At 33.7% G+C, this 22,854-nt stretch overlaps 1 protein-coding gene across 2 annotated transcripts in view; it reads left to right on the top strand.

Moving 5' to 3' along the window:
* The window catches only part of ZFC3H1 (zinc finger C3H1-type containing), a 65,117-nt gene that overhangs the window by 15,046 nt on the left and 27,217 nt on the right, over positions 1-22,854 (top strand). For both annotated transcript variants that reach the window (XR_003610513.2, XM_028110789.2), the window contains exons 4-23: positions 1,410-1,608; positions 1,854-2,077; positions 3,414-3,537; positions 5,430-5,527; positions 6,885-7,094; positions 7,284-7,448; positions 8,572-8,709; positions 9,307-9,428; positions 10,007-10,156; positions 13,213-13,387; positions 13,639-13,770; positions 14,142-14,684; positions 14,770-14,879; positions 16,085-16,216; positions 16,323-16,444; positions 17,431-17,532; positions 18,046-18,165; positions 18,977-19,160; positions 20,710-20,896; positions 22,334-22,522. Coding sequence is in view for 1 of the 2 variants with exons in the window: in XM_028110789.2 (XP_027966590.1) it covers positions 1,410-1,608; positions 1,854-2,077; positions 3,414-3,537; positions 5,430-5,527; positions 6,885-7,094; positions 7,284-7,448; positions 8,572-8,709; positions 9,307-9,428; positions 10,007-10,156; positions 13,213-13,387; positions 13,639-13,770; positions 14,142-14,684; positions 14,770-14,879; positions 16,085-16,216; positions 16,323-16,444; positions 17,431-17,532; positions 18,046-18,165; positions 18,977-19,160; positions 20,710-20,896; positions 22,334-22,522 (3,426 nt within the window). In the remaining variant the exon portion in view is untranslated. The remainder of the gene's footprint in view (positions 1-1,409; positions 1,609-1,853; positions 2,078-3,413; positions 3,538-5,429; positions 5,528-6,884; positions 7,095-7,283; positions 7,449-8,571; positions 8,710-9,306; positions 9,429-10,006; positions 10,157-13,212; positions 13,388-13,638; positions 13,771-14,141; positions 14,685-14,769; positions 14,880-16,084; positions 16,217-16,322; positions 16,445-17,430; positions 17,533-18,045; positions 18,166-18,976; positions 19,161-20,709; positions 20,897-22,333; positions 22,523-22,854) is intronic.

The following is a 22,854-nucleotide window of genomic DNA, read 5'->3' as shown; positions in this document are numbered from 1 at the left end:
TCAGCTGATTTGTTACATATATTTCCCAACAGTGGAAAGGGTATCTGTCCTGGTTTGGATAAACTGAAGTAGTGAGATACATGGTGGCAATTCAGTTAGGCATTTATAATAGTTCATAGTAAAGTGAAACCAGTAGGAAGGACCCACTGTTTTCCTTATGCTTAGGAGTTAAGTAATTTAATTGAATATTAGACAAAATGTGATTATAATTCACGTATAAGCAAAAGTTAATAGGTAAGTGGGCCTTAACCTTTTTTGAGTCTTAGTCTCTTTTGATTCCCTCCTTCTTTATACTATAAATACACATAAAAGAAAAACAGTTTTGCATTTAATTTCAAAGGATGGGGAGGCCAGAGGACTCCCAATACGTCTCTCCCCACCATATCCATGTATTCCAATTAAGAATCTGTGCTTAGTTTGCCTGACATTTTCAATTATATTTTAGCTAAAAAGTAGAGAATAGATTTTTAAAATTATCTTAAAAAGGTAGAGTGAAAAAATTAAGAGGATATTTCAATTGGAAAAAAGCTTTCTAACATGCACTCTTTTTTTTTTTTTAAGATTTTATTTATTTCAGAGAGAGAGAGAGAGAGAGAGAGCACAAGCAGGGGGAATGGCAGAAGGAGAGGGAGAAGCAGACTCCCTGCTCAGCAGGGAGCCCGATGTGGGGGTGGGGGCTCAATCCCAGGACCCTGAGATCATGACCTGAGCTGAAGGCAGATGCTTAACCGACTGAGCCACCCAGGCGCCCCTCAAACATTCACTCTTAACCTATTTTCCTGTCTTAGCTTCCCTGAAGAAAAATCTTGGGTGTTCAAGATATTTTAAATATTCAGATAAGTATCTGTAGTTTTAGGTCATGTAATGTTCATTTAAATATAAGTAAATCTAAAGAATTATAAAATGTGTATTTTTTTTTAAAGTTTGCAAATTTCAGTCTTGACATTCAGTGTACCTGTTCTCTGTGTTACTTGTAAAACTAGTAAATCACATGTTTATGGAACCGCTTCATTCTTCATTTTTGATCTCCTGGGTCGAATTTTTCTTGCATTTGCTGTCATCAGATTTTTACTTTCTTGTTCGGGAAGCTCAGTTAAATGCTGATCTCTGACCCTTAGCTTCCCTTTTGGATCATCCTGTTCCATCAGTTACACTCATCCCCTCTAACCCTTCAATTTACATATGCACACACACCCTCCACAGGTTGATCTTCTGTCTATATCATAGGGGTTGGATTAGGGTGTAGGGCTGTGGTAAGTAGTTTAGTTTCCTTATTTTACTTATATTGCCATTTAAATATTTGCATTAGAACTAACTCTCAATTCTGATCCCTGGAAGGGTTTGACTTGGTGAAATGTTTAAGGTCAAATAACAGAACTAAAAAGTTACAACTATTTCTTTTTTTAAAGAAACTTGGTGAAGATGAAGAGGAACTGTCTGAACTACAGCTTCGTCTTTTGGCTCTTCAGTCAGCTAGTAAAAAATGGCAACAAAAAGAACAGCAGGTGATGAAAGAAAGCAAAGAAAAGTTGACTAAGACAAAAACTGTACAGCAAAAAGCTAAAACCAGTACAAAAACACATTCAGCCAAAAAAGTTAGCACTACAGGTGATCATTTCTGTTAAATTTTTTTATCTCCTATATCAATATAGTTTTAAGATTTTAATTCAGAAAGGTTTGAGTTTGGGAATTATAGGGCCCTGAATGGGGGACAGCCCTATATAAACAAAACTTGGAAGAACAGCTGTATGTTTGATTTAATGATAATGAAAATAAATTGTAAAGCTCTTGTTTTCTTTTATCTAGAAAATTCTAGCTAATAGTTACTGATGTTTCTGTATTTTTATTTAAAGCTAAGCAGGCATTAAGGAAGCAGCAAACAAAAGCATGGAAGAAACTACAACAACAAAAAGAACAGGAAAGACAGAAAGAAGAGGATCAGCGGAAACAAGCTGAAGAAGAAGAGAGAAGGAAAAGAGAAGAAGAAATTAGAAAAATTCGAGATCTCTCAAATCAGGAAGAGCAGTACAATCGATTCATGAAACTGGTTGGTGGAAAGAGGAGATCAAGAAGTAAGGTAAAGAGTGTAAAAATATAAAATCAAAACATTATTCAAATTTAAGGGTCCTTATTGTCTTATTTCATAAATATAGTCCGCTAAGAAAAAGTACAGAGTGCTTGTGTTTGATAGAACTTGTTGTAACGTTTTGGGGGAGAAGGGAAGGTTGGTTATAATTGAAAATGAGTTTTCTATTGTAGATATTAGAAATAGAAAAAATGAAAGATAAAAGTTATGGTTAGCAAAGTCTGCTTATGGCTTTTTCATCTTTATCTATTTAGAAAAAAGTAGGATTACTAAATTATAGTGAGGACTTACCGTAAAAATGGCCATACCCTAAGTATAAGGGCAGAATTTCATTAGTTTTTTTTTTTTTAACATTTGTTTAGTGTTGTAGAATTAAAAGTGTGTCATGACTAATTGGCCTGGACTATTTTAAAGAAAATTAAATCATTATAGCCTTAGTGCTTGTGGCTCTTTTGGTTAGTTATTTAGCATTTGTGAACCTTTACTAAGTGAAGTCTTGATAATGATTGTCAATTGTTTTTTATGGGTGGTGTCAGGCAGTAAACTGGAGATTTAATATTGATCTAGTGATATATTATCAGTGACAAATTTCAGAATTTTGAGATTTGAAATTATACTTGTGAATGAACTATCGAAGAAGAGGGATGTTAAAGAGTAAGAGCTCATTAATTGTAGGGAGTCAGGAACTAGGTTTGCTTAAGCAAGGAATTTATAAATATACTTTGAACTTCTAAAAAGTACTTTGTTAGAATCTTTTTTAAGAGAAAAGTATTGAATTTGCACATTACTCATCAATCTGGATAGGTGTTATTAGCAGTGAACTGTCTGTGAGTGAAGCATTGTAAGAAATACAAAAAAACTACACACAAACATATCACCTAAGAATTTCTAGTTTTCAGCTGTCATCAGTATATTCATAACTAAGATGTTACTGGATTTTTTCAAAATGCTCTAAAATATTGTCTTTTTTTTAAAGATTTTTATTCATTTGAGAGAGAGAGTGAGTAAGGGAAAGGGAGAGGGAGAGAGAATATGAAGCAGACTCTGCACTGAGCACAGAGCCCAACGTGGGGCTCGATCCCACAACCAGGAAATCATGACTTGAGCTGAAACCAAGAGTCAGATACTCAGCCAGCTGAGGCACCTAGGTGCCCCTAAAATATAATCTTGATGACATAAAACTTGAATTTGGTGTCATCTTACTTTACAGAGGAATATGATTTTTGATACTCCTTAGAGGATAACTATCAATTGTTTCGTAATTTCTAGTCTAAGATAGACTAAGACAGAAAATGCTTTGAAACTGAAAAATATCTTGTGTTATTAGTCTTCAGATCCTGACCTAAGACGATCCTTAGATAAGCAACCTACTGATAGTGGAGGAGGCATTTATCAATATGATAACTATGAAGAAGTTGCTATGGATACAGATAGTGAAACCAATTCTCCAGGTATGAGCCAAAACTTGAAACATTCACATATTCACAAATTTTCGTAAATGGAAAATGATCGTAAAGCGACCCAAAAGCTTGAAAGAAATGTGTAATGAAAGTGATGTTTGCTGGTAAATTGTGTAACCATAGACATTTAATGGAGTACTTTGACAGCAAACCTCAAATATATAATATTAACCTTTCTTTCAGGTCTTTCTTTCTAGATAACATTTAAATAAAAAGGCAGTGTTTAAACTCTGCTATTAACTGATCTAAAAAATGATTGTGGGGAAGGTGAGAACACTGCTTTTAAATTAAAAAATAAACTTTTGATATCTTATGCTTTAGTTAAAAAAAAATCTTTCTTGTTTTTGGGCTTTCTTTCTCCTTCCGGTGATGTTACTCTGTAGGAATTTGGAGATGGTAAGTGGTACTACTAGTGGCATTCAGTAGAGGCTCAACTGGTCAGGGCAGTACTTCAGTTAGATTGCATACTCTAGGATGTGACTCTTCTTGAGGGCTAGAGCCTTGCTTTAGTTGATATTCAGGGGTGATTTTGTGGGAAACCTATTTTCTCACTAATTAAAACATAAGTTTTAATTATAACTGAGGCAGATAATTGAATGCATTTAGCATTCTAGGAACTGGAACACTTACTTGAAAGATCGTATCATCAATGTTTTTCTCCCTATGGTCATATTGTCAGAACAGATAAAAATGAGAATCTTAACTTTAGTGTGTCTAGACAGAAACAAAGAAAAATCTATATGATTTGGGTAATGTTTACCAAAAGTGCTTATTTTTTAATTACTGTTTTTAGGCTTATGTTTGATAATTTCATATTATGTTTTGATTTCAAAATTTAACTCTCTTTGGTCAGTATTAAGTTTTCTTACTTCCAGGTTCTTCAAGATAACTCATTGCCATTTCCAACTACTGACAGTATTAATACTTTTTATTTCTAAAAAATAATTTTATGAACTATGCTTTCAGAAGAATTTTGTAAAAAATTAATGGAGAATGTACTCTTTATTCAGCTTTGTCAAATTGTATCTTTTTGCTATATTTACTACAGGTATTTATTTTTAAGAAGTAAAATGTTCTAAAGGCAATGTATTTTCAAATGGTATCACTTGGGCACAAGTCAACCGTATAAATCATGTGGGTAAGAGCCATATTGACTTGTGAGACAGCTGGGATAAAGAAGAAGCATTAGTTTTTCCCTGAGGTTATATAGTTACTGGGTAGCAAGAGTAGTCTTTGAATCTGCCATACTTCACTGACTCGTAAGAAACCACTGAAGGTAAAATGCACAATTATTTTTATCTGCTACCAGGAAAGAAAAAAATGCTAACAATTTAATTCCGATGCATTGATTGTAACTATTTCAGAATTATTAAATGTGACAAAGTGTACATTTAATTGATTAAATACGGCAGTAGGTAGTTCTTTTCATTCCTACTGTTCGCTTTCTATACAACTTAAGTAGTTCATTTTTTCATTCCACATAAAGGGAGGAATGGAATTACTACATTACTGGTTTGTTTTTTGTTTGTCTTTTGGTTAGGACACGTTAGCAGATTCAGGGGAATTTTTTGTTTTATTATTCCTTAAAAAATATGTTTGTAAAAAAAAAAAAAAGTGTGTTTCTTGTCTTTCCTGCTCTGTTTCCTGTTAGATGAGTGAAGAGTGAACAAAGAGTTTTAAGGCACTAATTGTCAACTGAAGTTGGAAGGCTGACTTTACAATGAATAAGGACAATATTGAATAGGTGGGGAGGTCTTATGGAGGTTAACTATATTTGTACTCTGCTTAGATGTATTTGTATTTCTTCAAACATATCATAATCTTAATTTATTCCTTTCAAAGTATATTCATTTGTAAACTCTTAACAAAAAAATTTTTTACAGCCCCTTCACCGGTGCAACCACCATTCTTCTCTGAATGTTCACTGGGGTATTTTTCTCCAGCACCATCTATTTCTTTGCCTCCGCCACCTCAGGTTTCTGTAAGTGAGATTTGATGTGATTTTTAAGAAAATTACTCTGTTGTTTTGTGTCTTTTCTAATTTGTTTTGAAAAACTAGCATGTAACTAAAAGTAGTTAATGTTTGAAGAGAGCTTAAATTAGAATTGTTTACCAAAATCGATAGCTATGAAACCTGTAGAACAAATGGTTAATTATGTACTGGTAGGGTGTCCATTTGGGAGATTTTTTTCATAGCTAATTTTTAATCTCATGTGTACTTTCTTTCAATACTTAGCATGTTTCCTTTTTCCTTCTCAGCTAGTAGCTACTCCAAGAATTTATTCCAAAGCAGAATAAGATTATCTACTGTTTTGCATTATCTTCTTTGGCAGTTGGGATTTAAGTGTATTACGATACTTCCAGAAATGAATTCTTTCCTTTCTCCTCTTTTGATGAATACAGTTATTTTTAATTTGAAATTTCAGCTAGAGAACGTTGTATGTAGAATTTAGTTTCTTTTTTTCCAGCTTCCTTTTAAAAGAACTGCCAGGCCCTCATTTAAAAAAAAAAAAAGAAAAAGAAAAAGGAAGTGGGGGAATCATAAAGTAAAAGTTCTGAAGTTATTTCTAGATTGTGAAAGAACCTACAGACCACGTTGGATCTCAGCCATTTCACACTTCCTAGGTGGACATCTGATGTCCTCCTTGGAAGCTTAAGTAAGGTGAGGGAAATATTAGGGCACAGAGTGAGAGGAAACTTTTTTTTTCTTCTTCTTCCTTGAAATGTTTCCTTTTGGGAAATGGAGAATGGATGAACTAAATGCCAAGGGAAATTCTGGCAGTTCTTCGAAACAAAAATATATCCAAACTCAGAGATTTATATAAATTTAGTTTTCTTTATAAATAATCTCTAAGAAGCCATCACACAAGCATTTAAGAGATTCTTCTTGATAGTTCTTGAGATACTCTGGACTATTTCCAGAATCCCTTTAGTGCCTAATTTTTGTTTTTAAATATCTATCATATGTTCTTGGTTTTCAATATCTTCACTTGTTTTCAGGTAGTCATCTAGAGGAGGGACCCCGTAAACTTTGATTTCTGTCTTTTGGAATACTGAATGAAAATAAGAAAGGGAATGGAGAAGTTTATATAATTACCTTAAAGTTCACAAATTAGATGTTTCAAATATTGTTGATTTTTTAATTGCAAAAATTATATTTTTTTCATGGTTGAATATTTGGTTTAGTTTTAAGATGTACAGGACACTTAGTTCACTTATGCTTACAACTAAAGTAATAACCTAAAGTTTACCTTTTTAAATTTAATGTTGCTCCAGAGATAATTTGAAATTTGTAAAATTTGTGCTGTAATTATTTCTTCTCTTTTAAAAATAACTAGTCTTTACCACCTTTGAGCCAGCCTTATGTGGAAGGCTTGTGTGTTTCTCTTGAACCTCTACCTCCTCTACCACCTTTACCGCCTCTCCCACCTGAAGATCCAGAACAGCCTCCAAAACCACCTTTTGCAGATGAGGAAGAGGAGGAAGAAATGCTGCTTCGAGAAGAGCTACTTAAATCCCTTGCAAATAAAAGAGCTTTTAAGCCAGAGGTAATTTAGGTGCCTGAACCTCTAGGTGGTGCTCTTGACCCTAGTATTAGCTTTGCTTTTCTCTGGGACTCATTGGGCTTTTCAGTAAAGTTGTGATTAAGTCTGAAGTTAATTTACCCCAGATTTTTCAAGATGACAGAAATTTCTTTTTATTTAAAAATGTTTCATATTTCTCTTTTCCTTATTTAGGAAACGTCCAGTAATAGTGACCCACCTTCACCTCCAGTTCTGAACAATTCACAGCCTGTGCCAAGAAGCAATCTGTCGATAGTCAGTATTAATACAGTATCTCAGCCTAGGATACAGAACCCAAAGTTTCACAGAGGACCTCGTCTTCCACGAACTGTGATCTCGGTAAAAATAAGCAATATATTTAATCCTACTGTTAAACAGTTTGTGAGAAATTTTTATGAAATTTTGCTGTCTTATTCCCTAACTCCTGGTTTATTTATATATATACATATATTCATATATAAGTAAAAATTTATTACTTTTTATTATAGCGAAATGGGAGCAGTTTCTACACTTGAAAACTAGTAGAGTTCAGTGATAATGTTTTTGGAGAAGCAATATTTTCATTATTTCCTTTGCCATTTTTTTTTTCAGTTTTTTTCTATATAAATTGGTCCATTCAGATTTTCCTTGTTCTAGAGTTACTTTTAGCAAATTGTATGTATATTTTTTATTTCTCCCATCATTGTTTATGTTTTGCTCATATTTTTCCAGTTATTGACTATACTGTAATGGCAGAATTTATTTATGATGTTTACTGATGTCCATTAAAGAGATTGCAATGACAATTTCTTTTTACCTTGTTTTCCAATGGCTTTGAAGTAAAGTAACTGGAGGAAAGCCAAGTTGAAATCTTGCCTCTGTTAGGTGAACCCATTTTGGCCACTTACCCTCTGTATATTAACCACAAAAGCCAAAATGTTTTGTCAATAACTATGTAGAATTATTAATTTTTTGTTTGGTTGTAAGATAGCTAATTTAGGTGACATTATGGTTCTTACAGAAGGTTGGAGAAAATGGGGTGCCTGGGTGGCTCAGTCGATTAGGCATCCGACTCCTGGTGTCGGGTCAGGTTGTAGTCTCGGGGTTGTGGGATAGAGCGCCTGCTTAAGAGTCTTTCTCCCTCTCCCTCTGCCCTCCCCTCCTCTCTAAAATAAAGAAAAAAAAGAAAGTTGGAGAAAATAAAACAATGAGAAAGGTGATCATAGTAGTGTCTACAAAGACTGAAAACGTAGAATATTTTATGTGGTGGGCAAATAACCAGTATTGGTGAAGTGGGACAAAGTTAGTTATGCAGCATAACCATAAGAAAGCATAGACTATCTACTTGGAGTCCATTATTTTTAGGAATTGAAATTCAAGAGGTTAAAATGACTTATCCAAGGCCACACAAGTCTAATTGAGGTAGAGCCAAGAAAAGAATAGTTGCTTTTGTCATCAAAAGTAACATATATTATCTTTTCAGCTCCCAAAGCATAAGTCAGTGGTTGTAACACTGAATGATTCAGATGACAGTGAGTCTGATGGAGAGGCTTCCAAGTCAACAAATAGTGTTTTCGGTGGATTGGAGTCCATGATTAAAGAAGCAAGACGAACTGCTGAGGTAAGTGCAATAATGAAAAATGAAAAGAAAGATTTATTGATAGTCATTAAAGCTTTTTTTTTCTTCCTGAAAATTAGACCTTAGAGGTCTAGATTTTTAACATATTGAATTGTGGAAATATTTTAAGTATTTGTGTTATTTATTACTTTACATAATGAAGAATGTATAAATTTAATTAGATTTAACCATTAAAAATCTGTTTTTTTCCAATTGACTAGTCCTTTTTTCAAAATAGTAAAAATTGAGTGGATAATTGTCCTCTGTACTAAGGAAATTTATTGCTTTGAAAATTCTATCATTATTAGAAAACAGTTTTTATTAAACTACATAACCTAAATACAACTTTTACCCCTATTTTTACTGTACATAATGTTGGTTACATATGATTTAGTTTGATTATTTTAAAACTGTAGAGCTCAGTGGATCGTACAGTTAAGTTGTGGTTAACAGGCTGCATTGTTTTAAGAAAAGAAATAGAAAATAATTATGAAGTTATTTCTAAATACATAAATGTGCACTGGGTTGCGAAGTAAAGTGTAAATCTCGGTGTGGGACTATTGGAAGCTGTTGATCTGGTTGACTTCAACTGTTTTCTAGCAAGCTTCAAAACCGAAAGTACCTCCAAAATCTGAAAAAGAAAATGATCCCATGCGAACACCTGAAGCTTTGCCTGAAGAAAAGAAGATTGAATATAGATTGTTAAAGGAAGAGATAGCCAAGTAAGTGGCATTTTTTGTAACTAACTTTAAAGGTATGTGCTATTTCAATACTTAACTTAGTCTTTATACAGTTTATTGGCATTGGGAAATGAGTGGTGCTGATTTTACCCAAGATGCAGAGTTCATGTTTTTATAACTCACAGTAGGGGGAGCCAAATGATCATGTATAGACTTGAATACAGTGATGCACTGAGATATAAACAGCTTGGAAAAAGATGAAAGCTGTTATAAAGGAGAACTACACTGTCAACTTTTTTACACTTTTAAACATATAATTTTGTCAACTATACTTCTAAAGCTGAAAAAATACTTCGTAGAATCAGCAGTATTCTTTTTTTAAATTAAAGTGTAGTTGACACACAATGTTGCACTAGTTTCAGGTGTAAAACAGTGATTTGACAACTCTATACTTAGTCTGTGCAGACCATCAACTTTGAATGCCAGCTTGGTCATGCATATTGGTCATCATTATTAGTATAATTAATATTTTTATTTTATGAAATAGGATAGATCTTTAAAGATAAATAATTTTAGTTTATTCTTTGGTATAATTCATCTACTTTTATTGATTATTTTAGTCGAGAGAAACAGCGTTTGATTAAATCAGATCAGCTGAAGACCAGTTCATCATCCCCAGCAAACTCTGATGTGGAAATTGATGGGATTGGCAGAATAGCAATGGTTACTAAGCAGGTTACAGATGCAGAAGCAAAACTTAAAAAACATAGGTGAGCCTTTTTTTCTGGTTAAATACTGATACGTGTTTAAATGTTCCTATATTAAGATGATACATTTTTGTGGTTGTATGTCAATAACAGGTATACTGTATGATTACAGATCTTTCATACTTGGTAAAACTATAGAAGGCTATCATTTTATTGAATTGCACATTTACATAAAGTAATAGTATTAATGTTTAAATAAAAATATCAAGGGCGCCTAGGTGGCTCAGTCGTTAGGCGTCTGCCTTTGGCTCAGGTCATGTGGGACCGAGCTCCATCCACATCGGGCTCCCTGCTCAGTGGGAAGCCTGCTTCTCCCTCTCCCACTCCCCCTGCTTGTTGTTCCCTCTCTTGCTGTGTCTCTCTCTCTCAAATAAATAAATAAAAATCTTAAATAAATATATCAAGACTTCAGAGGAGATTTGTTTCCCTTCAGATATATACATGGCTTATTCATTGCTAAAAACATTTATGAAACTCCTTGTTTTGGAATTTTCTTTAAAACTTGGACATCTTTTTGAAATACCTTTATTGAAAGCATATTGTTGTTGTTAAAGGTGGGCTTGATTGGGGTGCCTGGGTGGCTCAGTCGTTAAGTGTCTGCCTTTGGCTCAGGTCATGATCCCAGGGTCCTGGGATCGAGCCCCACATCGAGCTCCCTGCCCCGCGGGAAGCCTGCTTCTCCCTCTCCCACTCCCCCTGCTTGTGTTCCCTTTCTCGCTGTGTCTCTCTCTATCAAATAAATAAATAACATCTTAAAAAAAAAAAAGGTGGGCCTAATTGTTGGAAATAGTCATTACCCAGTCTGTTCAATAAGACACATAGTCAAATATGGTGCTTTATGAATGTGTGAATATTAAAGTTACAATTCTAAACTTACATGTTCTGTGAAATTACTGTGTTGTTTTTGAGTGGTGCTTTAAAATTTTGAAAATATATAACTTCAAAATGAACATCATAGAATTCATTAGCATATTTGGGGAAGTTATTTTATTGAGGTATAATTGACATATATTAGTTTCAGGTGTATAACATTATGATACGGTATTTATGTATATTATGAAATGACTGCCACAGTAAGTTTAGTAACATCTGTCCACCTATATAGTTATAGATTTTTTTCTTGTGGTGAGGACCATTAGCATATATTTGATAGAAATGGTTATATTTGATTATGGCTATACATCTTTTCCACTCCACACACCTTGAAATCATTGATGAAGAACAAAATAGCTTTGGTTAACATCAACACTTGTGAGTTTTGTTCTGATAGTCCCCCTGTGATTTTACATGTGTAAGGGGGAGGTTCTGTTCAAGGATGGTAAGACTTTCCTTATTCTGTTTTTAATAACTAACTGTCTAATTCTTAAACCTCAAAGCTTGATTGTGAAAATTGATTGCAATGATGAATTAACTCTTAATGTTAAAAATCATTAGCAATATATAAATAATTTAATGGTTTTTAAAACAGGCTTCAAAAGTTCATCCACCCATAGTTAATTAACGAAGGGAAAAAGGTAGAAATTTACAACCACCTTGGTACTCTTTATTTTTTTAAATTATGAAAAACAATGTAATTTGGAGTGTTTTGGTAAGGCACCATAGATAGCTCAAGGACTTAGCGATTATGTAAATTTTTTATAAGTAAACAGAAGTATGTTCTCTCCATTTCTGAACAAGACGTTGGAGATATTAAGTATTCTGAACAAAATAAAATACCTTTAAAAATAGTCTTTATAGGGCGCCTGGGTGGCTCAGTTGGTTAAGCGACTGCCTTCGGCTCAGGTCATGATCCTGGAGTCCCGGGATCGAGTCCCACATCGGGCTCCCTGCTTGGCGGGGAGTCTCCTCCCTCTGACCCGCTTCCCTCTCGTGCTATCTCTCATTCTCTCTCTCTCTGAAATAAATAAAATTTAAAAAAAAATTTTTTTTAAATAGTTTTTATAAATGTCTTCAGCATTTTATTATTTCTAAAGTATGCCATTATTTTATGCACTAAGAAAGAAAACCTGCTGCTATCCAAACTATATGATACACAGTAATGTTAAGACATTACTGATATTAAAGATTTGAAAAATGTGCTTTATAAATGAAATGCTATGGTGACCGTGAATCTCCAGAATTATCAATAAGAAATGGTATGGTATATGTTTTAAAAGAGATTAAAATAAATTCATTTAGGTTCCATTTATTTAGTAGCTTCAATAAAAAATGAAAAGGTTTTAAAAATTCTTTGTCTTTCTCTTCCTCATTCCGTCACATATTCTGTCTTTATGATTCCTTCTAGATGTCAGTTGTTGTGACTGTTGAAATATGATAGCTTCTGGGAAAGAGCCTTCATTTTTTTTAACCATAATATTCAGTAGTTGAGAAAATGAAAATCTCTGCCCATAAATTTATGTTTTTGTCCTGTTTTTATTCTCATTTCCAAACTTTACTTCTGTATATTGTTTAAAAATTTAGACTTCCTTTTCCCCTTGCTTGACTTGCTTTAGATAAAATGAGTTAGAGTTTTGTAAGTGTGCTTGATTATGTTATCAGATGTTTATTTGTGTGTATATTAAGAGCATTATAAATGATGTTAAACATAGCAGTTTTCCGTCCTGAGTCCTCATCTTTCAGGAGTCCTTATGGTCAGAGTCAGTCATATCTAGTAGTGGTTTTTCAACCGTAATTCACATTACTCAGACTTAAATGATTTTTTAAGAAAACAGTCAGACCCATAGTTGCTTTTGCAAAATGTAATAATGTCTATTTGAATACCTGTATGATTAGTGAATATGAAAATAGTCATCCTTTTAAATTCTTATCTGTATGTTATCAGTATATGTATTTTTAAGATTATTTATTTGAGAGAGTGCACGCATGCAGTGGGGTAGAGGCAGAGGGAGAGAGGAAGAGAAAGTCTTAAGCAGACTTCCTGCTGAGCACAGAGTCCGTCCACCCAGGCACCCTGTCAGTATATTTTGTAAAACAAGCTACTGCTTTGTAAATTTTTTATTCTGATGGTGTTAGTCTGCTAGTTTAGAAAAACATAAGAATTTTTGTTATTTCTCAATTAGGATTCTCTTGATGAAAGATGAATCTGTTTTAAAGAATCTCGTACAGCAAGAAGCTAAGAAGAAAGAATCTGTTCGAAATGCTGAAACAAAGATTACAAAACTTACAGAACAGCTTCAGGCAACAGAGAAAATTCTCAGTGTCAACAGAATGTTTTTAAAAAAGCTTCAGGAACAAGTAATGTTCTTTTTTTACATTAAGATATTGTAGTCTCATGTTTACTGCACATTTTTATGGTCCACATTTTTGTAAAACAAAACCATAAACCAAAGCCATCAAAATGTATAACCTTTGTACTGTTTTCCATTGTGACATAATATTGGAATATTTTTATTTTCAGGTGAATACCCTAAAGCTGCTGTGTTTAAGAAAGTATTTCCTCTCCTAAGGGTTACATTTACATTTCCAGAATTATCCTGTATTTTCAGATTCACAAAGTTCAACAACGTGTTACCATTAAGAAAGCTTTGACTCTAAAGTATGGGGAAGAGCTTGCTCGGGCAAAGGCAGTGGCTAGTAAAGAAATAGGAAAACGTAAACTGGAACAGGATCGCCTTGGAGTAAGTTGTTTGTAGGAATATTTCATTTTTGGAAAGGAGAAAGTTTTCATGATACTTTTGAGAGCAAGAGATGTGTAAAACAACTCAAGTTTTTTCCTGCATATTCAGAAAGATTAAAGCTTTGTTTTTAAATGACATCCACAATTTTGGAAGCTTTATTTTATAGTTATTGTTTTGGCTTTGGCTTTTGTTTTTTATAGATTATAGATTAACTGGCATAACTGTTGGGGGCTTCTGTAAAACTATTTTATTCTCATCAGTGATTTAGTTTCATAATGTTGGCATTGTATTGTAGAGATAACATTTATCTTACCAAAAATTATTTCTGAAATCATAGTGATGTAAAATTTGTATATCATTTTTTCCCCCAGCCAAACAAAATGATGAGACTAGACAATTCTCCAATATCAAGTCCCAGGAAGCATTCAGCAGAACTGATTGCTATGGAAAAAAGACGATTACAAAAGCTAGAATATGAATATGCCCTGAAAATTCAGAAGCTAAAAGAAGCCCGGGCCCTTAAAGCAAAGGAACAACTAAATATTGCTCCAGTTGTGGAAGAGGAACCCGAATTTTCTTTACCTCAACCATCACTTCATGATCTGACCCAAGATAAATTAAGTCTGGACACTGAGGAAAATGATGTTGATGATGAGATTTTGTCTGGTTCAAACAGAGAACGAAGAAGATCATTTTTAGAGTCTAATTCTTTTACTAAACCTAACCTTAAGCACACTGATACACCTAACAAAGAATGTATCAACAAACCTACTAAGAATACGGTGGAAAAACCAGAACTTTTCCTAGGGTTAAAAATCGGTGAATTACAAAAATTATATTCAAAAGCTGACAGCTTAAAACAGTTGATTTTGAAAACCACCACAGGCATTACAGAAAAGGCTTTGCATGGTCAGGTAACTGAACATTTCATATGCTTTATAAAATCTGGGATTCACCCTAGCCTTATTTGTTTTATGTAATTATTGTTTTCTTTTGCAGGAGATTTCTGTGGATGTGGATTTTGTGACAGCACAGAGTAAAACAACAGAAGTGAAGCCGTGTCCTTTTAAACCCTACCATAGTCCTCTTCTAGTTTTTAAGTCCTACAGGTATAAAAGAAAGATTCAATAAGCTTGAATTTCAGGACTGCTCCTTGATCGTAATGACAGTATAACCTTGGATATTTCATGATAATGAAAAAAAATAATTGTGTCATGGTGACTAAGAAATGAACTTGTCCTTTTAGGGAAAATAAAATTGTCTTGTCAGATTTGAACCATATCAGGAAGTAAGGTTTAGCTAATACTGGGTTTATTCTTACCAAATCCTAATTTCTGGTCACTGGGGGAATTGTGGAGAATTCTGGATTATGGTCTGTTAGGGATTTTAGGAAACATAATTAGAGTCAAATGAGAATTTTTAAGTTTTAATTTTTAAGTAATGCATTGGCCAGCTTTCATGAAATTGATTTAGACATTCTCAGATGATTAACTGTGGAGGTTGTCACTTCTGGAAGTTCTGAGACTTAAGCGGGTAGGATTTAATCATAAAATTGTAAAGCACCTATCAGGTAGTATAGGCTTTTCCCCTAGTTTTTTTTGTTGGCTGGTAACATGTGCAAGAAATACCAATGTTGGGGCACCTGGGTGGCTCGGTTGAGCGTCTGCCTTCAGCTCAGGTTGTGATCTCAGCGTCCTGGGATCGAGCCCCGCATCGGGCTCCCTGCTCGGCAGGAAGCCTGCTTCTCCCTCTCCTGTTGCTCCCCCTGCTTGTGCTCTTTCTCTCTGTCAAGTGAATAAGTAAAATCTTAAAAAGAAATACCAATGTTATATAACATTTTATTGTGTGATAAGAAAACACTACTTTCAAGGATTTTATTAAAGAGAGAAAGAGAGCACGAGGAGGGGGAGGGCAAAGGGAGAGGGAGAGAATCTTAAGCAGACTCCCTACCGAGCAGGGAGCCTGCTGCAGGGCTCGATCCCACAACCGTGAGATCATGACCTAAGCTGAAATCAAGAGCTTAACCAACTGAGCCACCCAGGCACCCAGAAAACACTACTTTTAAAATACAGGGTTTTTTGTTGTTTTCTGTTTTAGATCTTTTGTGTTCTAGATATAAAAAAGTTGTCCCTGTCATTGATAACTGTTTCTTTAGAGTTGATAATTATTTTTTTAGAGTTCATTTTGATTAAGTTTTTAGATAAATAGTAAGCTCAAGGCATAGAAATTCTAATTAAGAAAAATGAAAAATTTCGTAATTTTCTGGGGAATGTTTATGGTGCATAATGTGCCTGTCCACCTTTCTTCTCTTTAGGTTTAGTCCATACTATCGAACCAAGGAAAAACTTCCCTTAAGCTCGGTATCATATAGTAATATGATAGAACCGGATCAGTGTTTCTGCCGTTTTGATTTAACAGGAACATGTAATGATGATGATTGTCAGTGGTGAGTAGTTTTTATTTGTGAATATTTTATAATCTAAAAGGCAGTCTTGGTTATTTAACTTTGGTATGTACATGATTATCTTTTCTGTGTTGTCATTTTATTTTAGGCAGCATACACAAGACTATACACTTAGCCGAAAACAGCTATTCCAGGACATTCTGTCATATAATCTGTCTCTGATTGGTTGTTCAGAGACAAGCACGGATGAAGAAATTGCTGCTGCAGCAGGTATTTAAAGACCTCTTATTGTTCTCCAGGTGAAAATTTGAATGTAGGCAATTAAAAATTTTTATGTTAAGTTGTTGATGTATTTAAGTAGTTGTAATAATTCAGTACATTCCGTATGGCATTTTATCCACATTTGCTCTAATATAGTAGTCACTAGTCATATCTTGCTATTCAAATATAAATTAATTAAAATTTCTTCTTAGTTGCATTAGCCATATTTCAGGTGCTTGGTAGCTGCTTTTGAGCTCAATAGCTTATTAGTGGTAAGTGCTTACCAATAGGATAGTGCAGATATGACATTCCATCATTGTGGGAAGTTCTTTGGACAAAGCTCATCTAAATAGTTCAGTTTATTTAGAAGAATATTTTAACATATTTGTATGGCAATTTTATTAATGATTTTTAAACAGACCCCTATTTTTATTTATTATTGTTTTAAAAAATAGAGAAGGATTGGAAATTAAGATGAATGTGGTTTCAAATTCTACAAAGAAATAAAAAGGACTTTATACACTTTGATATTATGGAAAGCATAGATTTCTGTGACATTGTGAGTAAATACTGTTAAAGTTTTCTCCAGATCTATTGCCAAATAATAAATCTTAAACTGCAAGTATTTTGGAAGTAAAGGAATTGGTGTGTATTAAATTTAGTGTTAACCATAACCCAGAGTGGTTGTAAAGTCACTGAATCTATGTGATCATTCTTAGTTTGGGACTTTAATTTTCACTTAACTTGTTTAGTTTCAGGAAATTTTTTTTTTTTTTATTTTTTTGAGCCCAATTTGTGTGCATGATGTAAGATTTGCCATAGTAGGTAAGGTAATGGAGGCCTTGCCTTCTAGGAGGCATATGTGCTTATGACTAGTAACATACACTTCCTTTTAATTTTTAAATTACTCTTCGCTTTGTACTCTTTAGCCTTGTATCTGTAATCCATGTTTTTTATGCTTTTTATAAATGAAGATAACATTCTTCTAATTACAGAAAAATATGTTGAGAAACTTTTTGGAGTAAATAAAGATCGAATGTCAATGGACCAGATGGCTGTTCTCCTTGTTAGCAATATCAACGAAAGTAAAGGCCATAGTGAGTATCTCTTTCCCTCTCTCACACACACACACACACACACACACACACACACACACACACACACAAAAGGACATTGTAGTTTCTTTATGATAGCAAAGTTTCTGGCGTTATGTTCTCCAAGATATATATGTATGTCTATATGTATGTATGTATATATGTATGTAACATGCTGACAGGGTAGAATAAACATCTCTTTCTCTAGGGCAGAAAATATATATGTATGTCATTTCTGACTAACAGAATCATTTTAGCTCTTTTTGAGTATTGTTTGGGTAGCCTTTAAAACTATAAAAACTAGTTATAGGGGAGGGGGGAGGGGGAATGGGTTAGCCTGGTGATGGGTATTAAAGAGGGCACGTTCTGCGTGGAGCACTGGGTGTTATGCACAAACAATGAATCATGGAACACTACATCAAAAACTAATGATGTAATGTATGGTGATGAACATAACAATAAAAAATTTAAAAAAACTAGTTATATCAGATACTAATCTTCTCCTGTCTACTTTAGCACCTCCATTTACAACCTACAAAGATAAAAGAAAGTGGAAGCCAAAATTTTGGAGGAAACCTATTTCAGAGAATAGTTTCAGTAGTGATGAGGAACAGTCTACGGGACCAATTAAGTATGGTAAGAAGTAATTTTAGACCCTGAATCATTAAATTGTGGTGTTCTATCTTTGTCTAACACTTTACTAATTTTTTAGTGTATCTACTAGCTTGGGCTTTTGGGGTTTTTTTTGTTTTGTGTTTTTCTTTTTTTTTTTTTTTTTAGAACAGTGATGCCTTTTGGCATTTAATGCTGTTCCTCATTGTGGAGGATTGCCCATTGCCTGGCTTGTGTCCTTGAGGGCAGGTGTAGTAGTTTATTTTGTTTTTGAGTCTGCTTTCTGACATGCAGTAGGCTCACAGAATGAATAAATAAATGAATGAACAAAGTAAATATGAATGAGTGCTGTATTGTCGAACACGTTATTGTAAGTTTGCATTATTTATTAAAGTTTGAATAATTTGTTTACTATTTGTGGATTAGATATCTAATAGATACATGCTCCCATGTGTTTATTTACATTAATGTAGTACTTTTTCTCTAAATGTAGGAGAATAAATAACTTTTTTCTTTTTTTTTTTTTTTACCTATTTAGTGAATGTGAATTATTAAGTGATACTACTTACCTTTAAAGTAGAGAGACCATACTTCTGGTTTGCCCAGCAGAATCCTAGTTTATACCTGTTATCCTGGTGTAGTTTTTTAATAATGCTCCTTTCACTTTTAGAAGTGTCCTGGTTTGTAAATTATGTGACACTCTACCTTAAAGCTATGAACTGTGTATATTTTGAATCTTTAGATTTTTAGAATATTTTAAAGATGAGGCCAATTGTTTTTTTTCTTGGTCTGTGGATAAGAGAAAGTATAAAGCTAATGATACTTTTTCTTCTAGCCTTCCAGCCAGAGAACCGAATAAATGTTCCAGCTTTAGATACAGTTGTCACTCCAGATGATGTCAGATACTTTACAAATGAGACTGATGACATTGCTAATTTAGAAGCAAGTGTGCTTGAAAATCCTTCTCATGTACAACTTTGGCTCAAGCTTGCGTACAAGTACTTGAATCAAAATGAGGGGTAGGTCCACTTCTAATCTTTGAGTCATCTGTTGCACATTTATGTTTTTATGTTTGAAGTTTGTTTCGTCTATGGTAATCATGTTTCCATCATGGTATCAATGAAGCCTTTGTTTTTGACCAAAGCCAAAAGCACTTTATTGTTTAAAAGCTATTAGAAAAACTTTAAGATTAGTTCTTGGCCTGTGTGCGTGGCTCAGTGTGTGGGTAATAAATTAGCCCCAGTTTTTAACTCTAGTAGGCTCTTATTTCAAAGTAGGATTAGTTAAAACAGTAAATTCTGAGTAGTATAAGGATTGAATATTGGTTTTTCTTTTTAAAAGGCAGGTAGTGATAGTATCTTTTTTTTTTTTAAGATTTATTTATTCTTGGAGAGAGAGAGAGAGCGCGCGCGCATGTGTGTGAGCGCACCTGGGAGAGGAGCAGAGGGAGAGACAGAGAATCCCAGGCAGACTCTGAGCTGAGCACAGAGCCCCACACAGGGCTTGATCTCATGACCCCAAGATCACAACCTGAGCTGAAACCAGGAGTCAGCCACTCAACCGACTGTGCCACCCAGGCACCCCCAGTAGTGATAGTCTCTTAAAATAATAAAATCACAATAGAACAACTTATTAAATATTATGTTAATTTTTATTTAGAGATTTAAAGCTTGTGTAAGAACATTAAATTCTGATGAACTGACTTTTTTCCGTGGGTGGTGTTATATTATGTGTCTTCAAATAAGGTAAATAGTAATTTTTCTCACCTATTGCATTTTCTAACTCCTATTTTTTGATAGTATTAGCAGGAATAATCTTTTATTACTAGGAATAGCCTTTTATTACTGTATTTAAAATGATTTAATCTTTTAAAAAAATCTTAATGTCTGTCTTAAAACTTGGTATAAAGGCTTTTTTATCATAAGGCAGCATTACAGAATGCTAATATATCACACATACCTGAATACAGTGCTTATTTAACTTGTCTTATGTGTCATTTCCATGTTAATGGGATAAGTTAACAGTGTTTTCTTTTCTGACTCATTTACTGAGTGAAGGCCAAAAGAACTGTATTATTTTATGAATAGGATCATGAGAGACAATTATCTTCTTCAAGAGATAGCAAGCTTTTGACCGTTGAAAAGAACTGTTACATTGAAAGCTTTGATATTTTGTGCTGGCAGTAGCTGGCCTTGAGGAGGAATTGTTTAACTTTTCCCATTCCCAGACGAGTGTAACTCATAAAAAGTATTGCTGAATATGGACATACATAAAGTACATTTGAAGTTGATAATCTAGGGGTTTTATAACATTATGTTTTTATCTGGTAAATGCTCACTAAATATCAACTTAAAAAGGAATTGTTAGGTCTGTGGGAAATCAGGACCTTTTTTGGACTGATGTGACTCAAAATCCTAATCTACTTCTCTTTGTCATGGGTGATTCTAGCTTCTCAGTAGGTTCAGTAGAAAATGGAACTTCAAAATGGACTCATTAGATCAGCCTGATTTAAGAGTATTTTGAAGCATTAAAAAAAAAAAGTTCTTGTTTCTTGTTTTAAACATGTAGGCTATGTTCAGAGTCCTTGGATTCTGCTTTAAATGTTCTGGCTCGAGCTTTGGAAAACAACAAAGACAATCCAGAAATTTGGTGCCATTACCTCAGATTGTTCTCAAAAAGAGGAACCAAGGAAGAAGTGCAGGAAATGTGTGAAACAGCTGTTGAATATGCTCCTGATTATCAAAGTTTTTGGACTGTGAGTAGAAAAGATAACATAGTTCTGTGTGTGTGTATGTGTATGTTTAAAATTCTTTGGATCATCTTAATTATTGGTATGTAGCTTAAGTTATATACTTTATCTGCACATAGATATAATAACTTTTCATTGTCCCGTAACCTCAAAACCACTCCTGGGTCAGGGTTAAATTTAAAATAAACGAGAAGAAAATATTTAGTGAAAAAGTAAATTTTCTTGTTGTTGTTAACTATTGGTAAGGAAAAAATATGAACATTCTAAAACATTTTACGCTTACCTACTCATAGGCAGTTTTAGTTTGGACAAAAGTTAAATGAATTTTTTTTTTTTTTTGCAAAGCACATGAAAAAAACTTTTTTTTAATTTATTATGTTTATGTAACATTTTCATGGATGTCAAGAAGCATTTTGTTATTTTTATTATCTGTCCTCATTACTTAGGAAAATAATCTTAATCTATAATTCATACTAATATTGAACTTTGCCAAGATACAAAGATTTGGTGAAAGAATGGTTTCTTTTTATTTTCTGAGACAATGGGATGTTTCCTACCCATGCTTAAACTTAAAATTATAATTAATCCACTTGTAAAATAAATATTCATTAATATCTGAACTTTTGCTAGCTGAACTCAACAACCATAAGATTTAGCTTATCTGTTGCTGTCAGATCTGTCATTTACTTGCTAACTGAAATTCAGAACAGATAGATTTGTATAACATGGTATCCCTTGTTGAATGAACTTGCCACTCTCTTATTCTCCCAACTCAGGTATCGAAGTGAAAGATGTTTGATTTTTGACCTGGAGCCTTGTGCCAAAGTTAATGCTATTGATCATCATAAGACTTTATAGGGTTTAATGTTTTTCCTTAAAGTAGTTTGGTCTTTAAAGGACCTCTTAATTTCTTAGGCCCTTTTGTTTTGCCACATATATCTAATATGAATGCTACTCTCAAAAATTGTATATGGTCATACGCTTAAGCAATGCAAATTGTACGTGACCATAAACCCAAACTTTCGAAAATCTACCGTGATCTTACTGCCATTTATCTGTTGATTCAAGGAAAGGAGAGATGAAATTGCTTCAGGGTTATTCTAAGAGTATACCTGTATTATTTTAGTTTTCATTTGAGTCCACTTTCCAACTTGTAGAAAGGGAAATATAGGATATAGTACTGGAAGATGGGTTATTTTTGTTTTTGTTGTTTTAAGTGAGCTCTGCACCCAACGTGGGGTTTGAACTCATGACCCCAAGATCAAGAGTCACATGCTGTACTGACTGAGCCAGCCAGGTGCCCCAGGAAGATGGGTTTATACATATATTTATAATTATCCTTTTTGCAAAAATTGAAGATTTAATAAAATAATGAAATGTGGAAAATCGTAGCTTTACAGTTTATTTTTATGAAATATAATTATATGAAACCTTTTTGGGCAGTTTCTGCACCTAGAAAGCACCTTTGAAGAAAAGGATTACGTATGTGAAAGAATGGTGGAGTTTCTGATGGGAGCAGCTAAGCGGGAAGCATCAGATATTCTGTCCTTTCAGCTCTTAGAGGCTCTCTTGTTTAGAGTTCAGCTCCACATCTTTACTGGAAGATGCCAGAGTGCACTTGCAGTTTTACAGGTAAACAACTATTATAGCATTTAATTACACTTTATAGAGAGTTTTTTAAAGGTCTAAAATATTATAGGTTAGCATTGTTTAATAAGAACACAGACTTTAGATTTGAATCCTTGTTTTGCCACTTAGTAAGTTGAATCAGTTTATGACTTTTTTCATTTGCTTAGTGGGGATAATGCGTTTTTAAGAGTGTTTGTGAGGTTCAAATGAAAATAATGTATGTTAAGTACCCACCAGAATAAACTTCAATATTTAGACAATAAGGGAAAAAAACTAATCCAAACTGAGAATCTCCTCTATGGGTTTGGTGGGTTTTTTTGTTTGTTTTACTGTTT

This window comes from Eumetopias jubatus, unplaced genomic scaffold (genome assembly GCF_037043125.1).
Source record: "Eumetopias jubatus isolate StellerSeaLion01/CBP00866 unplaced genomic scaffold, mEumJub1_p1.0 scaffold_8, whole genome shotgun sequence".
NCBI classification, from domain to species: Eukaryota; Metazoa; Chordata; class Mammalia; order Carnivora; family Otariidae; genus Eumetopias; species Eumetopias jubatus.
This window is presented reverse-complemented; position numbering and strand designations above follow the sequence as displayed.